The sequence below is a fragment of the Athene noctua genome, chromosome 1 (genome assembly GCF_965140245.1).
Source record: "Athene noctua chromosome 1, bAthNoc1.hap1.1, whole genome shotgun sequence".
Classification (NCBI taxonomy): domain Eukaryota; kingdom Metazoa; phylum Chordata; class Aves; order Strigiformes; family Strigidae; genus Athene; species Athene noctua.
Genome location: NC_134037.1, coordinates 132195621 through 132205289, shown reverse-complemented (window position 1 = coordinate 132205289; position 9669 = coordinate 132195621). Strand labels below are relative to the sequence as shown.

Below are 9669 nucleotides of genomic sequence, written 5' to 3'. Positions count from 1 at the left end.
GCGGCGCGGCGAGGCCGGCCTCGGTGCGGCGCCCGCGCGTTCCGCCGCTCCTCTCCAGTCGCAGGCCTGGGGCGGAGCGCGGTGCCGGCACAGCGGTGACATTGAGGGGTGCCGGGCTGGGCCGAGGCCGCGCGTTCCGCCGGGGCGGGAGCCTGCGCCATGTGGGGCCGCGCCGGTGAGTGACTGCTCCGGGCCCGAGCCCCGGGAGGCTCTAGGGCACAGGCTGCCCGCCGGTTCGCCAGTAAGGCGGTGGGCGAGGCGGCGTGGTCAACCCAGAGGCAGCCTGACGGTTTGTTGGTTTGTGGGAGTTTTTTAAAAGAAAGATTTCTGCATTTTTGCCTTCTCTGAGGACCTTGAAAAAGGTTTGGTTTCGTTGAGGTTGGGGGTCCCCTATAAATGTAAATTTATTTTTTTCAGAGCTGGAATGCATTATGCCTAGAAAATAAAGGGCAACAGTTCTTCACAGGAGAGACCTTTTTAGCCAGCATAAAGAAGAAAAAGAACTCGCTTGATATTTTTAAAAGTGCCTTTTGCCTTTCAAAGTTGTTTTTTCCTCCCTCAGAATTTTTTCATCATATTAATTGATCAGTTACAAGCTTGCTCTTGGGAGTATGTTTTCATATATACGGTACCCTGTCCTTCACTAATACACTAAACAGTAGGTATCTCTATATGGCAAGATTCTGCTTTTTTGGCTTTCTGTTGACTTTGTCAAGTCTGTGACTTGCTTTGGGATCTGACAAGATTGGTAGAATGCTGGTGTGCGGTCCTTGAAATAGCACTGTCCAAAGTATATCTTAAGCATATAAATAGATACGTTTCTTGAAATTGGCAGGTGCATTGTGTTTTTAAAATTGCTTGTAGGCTGTAATCTTGCATTCCCTTTTTTCTCTATAAGGTTAATGGGCAAGCTTAAGTCATAACTCGCAGACAAGCTTTAATTTCTTTGGTAGGCTCTGTTACAACTAAATCTGTTGTTTCTTGATAATATTAGATTTGTACCTATTGTTTTTCTTTCTTTTTCCTATTGTTTTTAAAAAGCCCCAAACACTTCCATTTAAAAGCTAGTATTTTTGCTTTCCACTGTTCTGAGTTAGATTTGGCCCTGTTGCATCCTCTGCTTTTTCTTCCAGATAGGGCTGTTAAACTGCTGGGAAGAAATATTCTCTCAATTCTGCAGATGACTAAAGGAGTGGATCCAAAGATAAGCAGAAGGCTTTGCATTAAACCACAGGAAGAAGGTCAACTTCAGCCAAGAAGTAAGAGTTTTTGATAATGATCATGCTATGATTCGTGCCACAAAATACTTAGATATGTGGGCAGCAATCATCTGAACAGGAGTTTTTGGCTGATGTAGATACTTATGTCCCTGATTTTGAGAGAGAATTCTCAACTTTATACTGAAAAACTCAGCTTTAAATTTAGCAATAAAATCTGTTTTTTTAACAAAGCCAGGAGTCAGTATTTCTTCTTGTGACAATAACACAGCTTTTGCTTTGTAGTAGGTCACTAGTATCTTACCTGACATGCAGCCTTACATTGAAGGCTCTTCAGCTATGCTCTAGAGCTCACTGTTCAACCCCAAAGTAAACTGTTGATGTTTAGGAATGTTGGATGAGCTAAAATAACATCTTCAGTTTTTCATAGTACAACCAGCTGCAGCTGTTCACAAAATTGAACGTGCCCAGCAGGAGAGTCAGTCTGAATTGTTGGGTTGGTTCACGTTTGAAGGTGGAGTTGGTCGGGTAAAGCTCAGGCCATGAAACAGTATTTCACTATATATGTGACAGTTAAGATGTTCTAATCAGGCTTACTGTGTAGTAAGTTCCCATCATGGCCTACCGATGCTAGATAAAAGGAGCATACAAATGTGAAGCATTTTGCATGCTTCTGTGTTAAAAATGTCATGCAGCTGTACTGGGTGAGAGAAAGCTCCTCCAAACACCACAGTGTCTCCAGTAGTGGCCAGTAAATGAGTTCCCTTACATTTCTGTGAAGACTAATAGGAATGGTGACCTATAGCAAGTATCTAATGAAGAGGGCAAACATAACATAGTGTTTCTCCCCTACACTGCTGCCCCAGAAGTGGCATCTTTGTGTTCAGTAGTCCTCACTGGATTTTTCTGTCATAAATTTGCCCAGTCTCTTAAGCCTGGATGTATTTTTAGCATCCACATTGTCCAAGAAGGAATTCCTCAGCTGAACCATGCTGTGAGAAAACAAATAGAGTCTTGTCTTTGTTTTTGAACCTTATGCATTCTTTTTTTCAGTCTGATGTTCCTTTATTCAATATCCTTTCTAAAGCAGGACTTGTTCCTTATAACCCACAATCCCAGTATCACTTCTGATTCTGGTGTTCTCTGTTGTGCTCAGGGGAGCTTCAGTTACTGCTTTTCCAGGCCACAGGCTCTCAATCAGTGATACTGTTTCTTATATGGTGGCCATTCCATACCTGTGGCTGTCCTTACCACTTTTCCCTGTGCCCGTTCTATTCCAGCTGTTTCCGAGATGAGGGATCAGTATTTCACGTGCTTTCCAAAATACTGGAGTCACGGTTTTATACAACAGCGTGATAATGCTTTTTGTGTTGGCCTGTGTACCTCATCATTGCTAGTAATGCTGTTTCCCTTTCTATTACTGAACACTTTGCCAAAATCTATGAAACCCTGAGGACTTACTCCTCAGCAATAATGGTTAGGTTAGTGTGTCATTTGTACATAAACTGGAGTTGCTTCCTCTTTATATGTGTGTGGTTTCACTGGCCATCTCATTGACTCAGGATTCTGAAGCCCTGTGGCTCTTTGCGCTTAGCCCTCTTCTTTGTTTTTGAATAACTCAGTGTTGTCAGCAAACTGTGTATCCACCCCACTTCCTAGATAATTCATGAATTCACGAGGCAGCACACATCCATACAGGTTACCTCCCATTGTTTAAAAAAAGAAAGACCAAAAAAAAAAGAGACAAAAAGCTGTCTATCTTTGCACTTTGTTTGCTAGATTTTCATGGTATGTTTTGTATGGAAACCTTCCCCTATTACATTCTCAATATTTTGAAAGACTGAGCAGAAAACTGAGGGTCTGCTCTTTGCCTACGGTCATCTGTTTGTTTATACCCCCAGATAAGATAAATCTTACACTGCCTGGAAAAGTTAACATTTTGTGATGCAAAACATTTTGTGGTGCAGCATATTGGCTTTTTCGTAGCAGTTCCATTAGATTTTTATTTTTTTTAAACTAATTTAAATGTAATAGGAAAACTGTATCATAGCACCTTAGGAAGCTTAGATGCTGGAGCAGGTTTTGCAGATTTATAGAGCTACAAATATACAGGTCTTGGGCAAGCTTTGGCTTTCCTTAATTGGCCTCAGTTTAATCAATATTTACAGGTTTGTTAATCTGGCTGTGATATACTTTTTGTTCCGTAACAAACTCTAGTAATCACACTTAAAATTCTGCATTGCTCTCCCTAACTGGTTGCATTACAGCTGCAGCAATTCAGCTTCTCTGACTGTTGTTTTTGGTGGTTGTTTGTTTTTGTTTGTTTGTGCATTTTGTTGGGGTTTTTTTAGGTCAGCCTCCTTTGAGGGTGCCTGGACACAAGCCTACAGACTGGGAGAAAAGATTTTTGTTGTGGGCAGGCCATTTCAAAAAAACAGAAGATATACCAGAGACTGTCTCGTAAGTGCCAGTTTTGAAGCTATAAAGGAGACATTGACTACACAGGAATAAGTTACTTGAATGCAAGTCCAGAATAACTTTTCTTCAATGGAATGGGTTTTCACAGCTGAAAATTCTTACACTGCTGTTTGGTGTATCATCTTGTAGATGAGATAACCTAAGCAATTCTCTTTTGCTGAGGTAATATATCCCTTTGGCTTTTTTTTCTGAAGGGATGATTAGCATTTATAAGTTGTTTCATTAGAAAAACATCACAAACAAGTTAGTTATACTCTTCTCTCCCAATCAGAAAAGCTTTTCACAAATGTTAGCATAAGCATTTTCTAGCATTTTTATTTATATGTCAGTCTCCCACTGTGTTAAACTTGTCATGACATAGGTATAAAATAACTGAAACTCATTTAAAATATCTATTAATGAATGTCTAGAGGGCATGGGCCAACTTTCTTTATTCTTGGAATTTAAACTGACAGTGGAAATATACAGTCAAAATTTCCCTGTTGCTGGTGGAATGCAAATGGCAGTGCTTTGCCCTATGTGAAAAGAAGAAAATAAAACTGGATGTTCTTGCTTGCCTGTCTAAAGTGACGATCAAACTTAACAGGCAATTATTGTTGTAAAAAACATTCCTGGTGGTAGTATAGTTATCTTTTAAAACATGCTTGTAATGCTTTTAGATATATGTATTTATTTAAATTAAAAAGATAGAGTAAATCTTGTACTACTTAAGAAAGAAACTATGTAGCTTCCCTCTAAAGATACTCTGTTTGGAGGTACTGTATGGGAATTGAAAATCCACCCATGTATCTTGAGTTTCTTCTAAATGTATCTCAATGGATAAATATTGCTAAAAAGAAATTCTTCAATGTTGTATTGTATCTTTTTTCTTAAAAATACATTTGAAATACATAAAGGCATAGATTAAATTCTATAGTCAGTTCATGTATTTCTGCACACCAAACACTTGCCATGAGTGTTTTTAAGAAAACAGTGAAGTGATTGAAGCCATTTCAATGATTTATTGGAAGGACAAACCAACTTCTGATAAAAGCTGACCATTTTTGCAAGTGCCTAAATAAAAATCCCCTATGCAAATAGTTCACTCAAACCTGAGAAGGCAATTGAGAACTATAAAAGCACAAAAGCTCATTTTCCAGTTCTGAGCTGAATTAAGAGTGGGTTGTAAGGACTTGTGATAGAACTCAGTAATCTTGCAAGATGTGGTGATCAGAAGTAACTCATTCATTAAACATTAATCTTAGCCACTGAACTGATTTAAAATGCAAATCATGTTCAGGTAACTACCTTTTCCTCTTGTGTATTCTAACACATCTAAGGTACTTAAAAAATAACTTAAGTTTTAAAATCTTATTCCTGTGCATTTCAGCTTAATTGCAGTCTGCACCCAAGTTGTTCATTGCAAATCATTAGCAAAAACAATTAACCTGGAAGCTAAATTTAGCTATTAGTCTCACAGTAGATGGATGTGTTCTCTATAATCAGAAATCTTGTACTTGGCTCAATATTCTGAAACAGTGATCAAATCACTTGCCCTCCTCTTGAAAAACAGTAGTAAAACTCTCTTCAGTTCTTAGGTCCCATGCAGTTTACCTTGTTGAACTATCATGGATCCTTCAGTATCTTTTTTTCTTCCAAGTATAATGGTGAAAATGTCATAGAAGATTCCATGTTCACATTTGTGTACAGTGATAATTTCCCAGTTCCATTAAATTCACTACCCATGTTAGTTTTGAGGTATAATTATGTAGTTTGATGCATTTATTCTTTCATCACATGATGCTGATGCTTTTCTAGTCATTTGTAACTTTCTAATGTGCCAAGTTTAATCAGTGAGAATGTTAGACATCCTTCAGGAGAGAGTCAACTGCTTTTAAATTCTGCAAGGGGAGTTAAATATATAGGCTGTAAGCCTTTGGTTTTTGTGGAAAGCACATCTAAAAGCATTCCGCTTCATTGGCCCTTCTTGCACTCCTATCTCTAATATGAACTTTAACTGCAACTGAGGTGTCATTTGGATAGAATGATAATTTTCAGATGACCTAACATGATTTTTTTTGTTTTAACCCATCCCATGTACATACAGCTGGAATGCTTTAGTAACTGATAGTCTTCTTGTGGAAGACTTCTAGTTTTTAAAATATAACAGTAGACTAGGCAACAGGTTTCCCAAAGGAGTAGTATAGCTACTGGTGTGGCTACATAAGCACCCTAAAATAAATAAAAAATTTTAAAGGAGTCCTCTGTCCAAAGCTGATGTTGGAAAGCTTACAACCCTCTATGCCTCCTGAGCTCCTTAGAGTAAATATTCTTCAAGTAGTCTGTTTTCCTATCAGGAGGGAAGTGGTAACCACTGCTCTTTTACCAGGTCCTAATCAGACTTTCTGAGCAGTATTATCTTCAGCAGCCAGTGTGTAATCTGTAGCACTATCAAATCCTGTAGTAGAGGAAGCATTCTTGCTGGAAAATAGACTGCATCATAAATGAAATTATTCTGAAGTTCAGGCAGAAAGAATTGCTAAGCTGTGATAATGCATCCTTCTACTCCAGAAACTCCAACTGTTATGTATTTTATTCCTGCTGACAAATGGTTTTTACCATGCTTTGGCTAGTGAGGAAAAAGCATGTTTTACAATGTTAAATACATCACAGTTCTAATGTAGATGAAGTGTTCTTTGTCTTTGCAGATATTGGAAGGTGGTAGTGAGCACAGAGGGAGCTGACATGAAGGAAAACATATTAGTAAAACTACCCCTCTCTTTTTCCTGTCCTCTCCATAGTGAACATATGTAGTTAAATAGTGCAGCCTTGCTCCTCTGCATTGCAGTCAGGTGGTCTGGAAAGGCACTATGGTCTCTTAACAATTCAATAACCAAAGGTTTAAAATATTGGGTTTTTTTCCAACTGAGAGAGGAATGCCTCTGTGACCAAGTATCTCCAAAGGTAGCTGGGGATCAGCCTTTCCCATTCTTGTAGAATCTTTTTGTGAAAAGAGCCAAGTACCATTAGCATTATGTGAAACTGTATAGATAGCATGCTAGGAGAAATCAGACACCCAAATAAGTTATCTGGCTAATTGTTTGATAAGGAGTCTGTTCTTTTATTATTATTTCTTGAGGATTGAAACGATCAGAGCAGCAAAGACCACACTGCGTGTGAAGTTCAGCTACGTAATGATTGTCTTGACCATAGTGGGATGCATAGTCATGGTGATTAAAGGGAAGCAGGTAAGTGGAGATTTTTGGCTGGCAAGTGCAAATCAGTCTTAAACTTCTCAGTCCCTCCTGTGGATTGTTAGTACTGTTTTGTTTGGGTTTGTGGGCTGGTTTTTTTTTTCATTTTATCACTGAGCAGAAATTAAAAATAAGTCCTCCCAGAAGTGACCCTCATTGATAAATTCCCAAGTTAGAAAAGGGTGATAGCACTGTTAAAAAGCATACACTTCCCTTAAAAGGAAAAAAGGCAACTTCTTTTTTTCTCAGCTTATGTTGTTTTAACCCCTTAATTTTGCTGATGGGCTGCCAGAGTTCAAAAGGAAAGAGCACCTTCTGTTGTGAGGATTTGGTAGACAGGTAAATGCTCCTTGGGCCCAATTACAAATGGCTCTCTACATACTGCAACACTCTAGAATCAATATAATGGAAATAGCAAATGAGTATGTTTCTCCACAAACACTTGATAATTTTCAAAAGTCCTTTTAAACAGTGACATGATGGTCAGTAATAATTCTGTGCCCTTTAATTGCATTAGAAAATAGTCTTTCTTTAGTGCAGATGGAACAGGTTTTCTCAAATTATCATTTGTTGAATTGAAAAACTGTTTCAGAGAAAAGCTCCCATGTCCTGTAGATGCTGAATATCCTTCACTTGTGTAGAATTTGGCAAGATGCCAAAGAAGTTCATGTGGCAGAACTAGGTCTATGATTTAATTTGCATCATATGAAGAGAGTAAGTGTAAAGTTTAAGATTCCAAGTGCAGCAATGGTTAGTCATGCTTTAGTTTTACGTGTTTAACACAGTTGGTGAACTATTAACTTTGAGGTATTTCTATAAAGAAGCGAGGAGCACTCTGTGTGTACTGAAGCCAAGCTAAAACCTCTCAGCAGCATTACTCTTAAATTATATCAAGGAATGCGAATATAATCTGTGGAGATTGTCATGTTACTTTGGATAAAAAGCACAATGGTAACAGAAACACAGTCCATTACATTCTTTTAAGCATAACTGGAAGCAGAAAACCCTGAGCTTAAAGCATCTGTATGGGCAGGAACTTATTTGTGTGCTGCCTTTCTCTGAAGCAGTTCTTCTGATGACAGTGTTAAGATCTTGTTTCTATAGACCACTAAGTGTTCCAGAGAAACCTTAAAACTAGTAACAGGGTCTCAATCCTAGCACTGTGAACTGTTGAAGTCAAATTTGATGTTTCTGTCAGCATTTGCCTAGCAAAATTAAAAGGATGCAGGACTCTGGAACAAAACAGTGGAAAGGTTTTTCCCTGGCTTTAGCAGAAGATCAAGCACTGACAATTCCCAGAACATTTTCCTCTTAAATTGGAGTAGTGTGAATGCAAATACTGGAAAGAGAGGACAACAGCTACTTTGGGACCCTTTCCACAGCAGCTGGAATCTATTATAACTTTTGTTTCCAGTACCTCTGATTAGTATTAAATGCTGACCAGAAGCACAGAATGTATCTTCTAGTGCCTTAACAAAAGGGTTTAATTTATTACCAGAGAAGCAATGAGTTTTAAGCTAAAATTGTCTCTGGATGTTTTAACTCACTCTCTCTTCCTGGCATTAAAGTTGACAGAACTGTGCCTTGGTAAGGACAGGCCAGGTATTTTGTAAACTACTGATTCACATTTCGTCTCTGTGGTCCTTTAGGTGACCCTTACTGCTCTTGCTTTGTCACTATGTTGTAGGCGGTGAAAAGGCATGAATCTCTCACAAGCATAAACTTGGAGAAGAAAGCTCAATGGAAGGAGGAAGCTACTCAGAGTACATCTGCTAAACCTTAGAGGAGGACATGAAGAGACCAAGGACTGGGGAAGAAAACCTGAGTCCTTTTCAAGCACTGTAAGGAGGATATAGTTACATCTGTCCTGTATGTTAGTTCTGTACTCTTATGTTCAAGAATGAATACAGGATCTTGTAATCAATAAAAGCAGAAATACCTATTTTCTTTTCCTAACAACCTCCCCTTTCCTCTAAAGTCTCCTCTTCAGGGTTAGCAGAAGAGGACAAGTGAGCAAACTGGAGAGACAGGATAATTGTTTCCCACATGCACTAGACCAGGCATCTTTCAAAAGACTGCGGGAGCTGGACCTGAATTCTTCATACCAATCTCCTTAGGAATTCTTAACGCTCTTACTTACCACTTACTACAAGACAACTAGGACACAAAAGGACAGCCCATTAGGTTTCTGCTTGTACATCCATACTTGCACCAACAAAACACCTTCACTGGACAGTCATCCACTAGTACTGACTATTTGGGGTTCCTTCAAGGCCCCTCCCATAAGAATGGTGCTGTATGTAGTCTATATTGTTACTGGCTGCTTCAAATATATGTTCCTCTGTGCAAGACAGAACAAGTCTATGGGGAGCCCTTGAGTCAAGAATAATTGTATGACCTGCATTAACATCACTAAAATGATCAGTTATTAGAAAAATCTGCTTACCTGTTTTAGGTCCAGTATATTCTGGCTGCATTTGTGCAAGTGAAGGATCACTTTTTGTGAAGAACTGCCCTCCTTTAATGAAAAGAGGAGGGAAGCAGACAGTGAAGTGGCATTCCTAAGAACCACTGTGTTGCAAATGACAACCTAACAGTTTTTACACCAGAGCTGGTTGTGAGATGAGCAAATGTCCAAGCTAAGGGAACAGAGATGGCTATTTTGAGGGAATACTGAGCAACAGCTTCAACCTCTGCTATCAGATTTACTATTTAGAAGCACACAAGTATGAGAAAGTCAA

General features: G+C 39.0%; 1 protein-coding gene across 2 annotated transcripts; it reads left to right on the top strand.

Annotated features, from left to right (window-relative positions):
• The first annotated feature begins 4 nt into the window (after window positions 1-4).
• FAM162A (family with sequence similarity 162 member A) lies at window positions 5-8870 on the top strand. 2 transcript variants are annotated; one of them, XM_074896696.1, is made up of 5 exons: window positions 5-175; window positions 1134-1259; window positions 3569-3677; window positions 6814-6922; window positions 8616-8870. In XM_074896696.1, the coding sequence occupies exons 1-5, from the start codon at window positions 160-162 to the stop codon at window positions 8709-8711; spliced, it is 456 nt and encodes a 151-aa protein (XP_074752797.1). In that variant the 5' UTR covers window positions 5-159; the 3' UTR covers window positions 8712-8870. The 2 variants fall into 2 exon arrangements, with proteins under 2 accessions (XP_074752797.1, XP_074752805.1); XM_074896704.1 differs by lacking the exon at window positions 5-175 and adding an exon at window positions 248-362.
• Window positions 8871-9669: the final 799 nt, after the last annotated feature.

Excerpts from the sequence above, each read along its gene's own strand:
- FAM162A (XM_074896696.1), top strand. Across the intron at positions 1,260-3,568 it reads AGGTCAACTTCAGCCAAGAA|GTCAGCCTCCTTTGAGGGTG; the intron begins GTAAGAGTTTTT and ends GGGTTTTTTTAG. Across the intron at positions 3,678-6,813 it reads GATATACCAGAGACTGTCTC|GATTGAAACGATCAGAGCAG; the intron begins GTAAGTGCCAGT and ends TTATTTCTTGAG.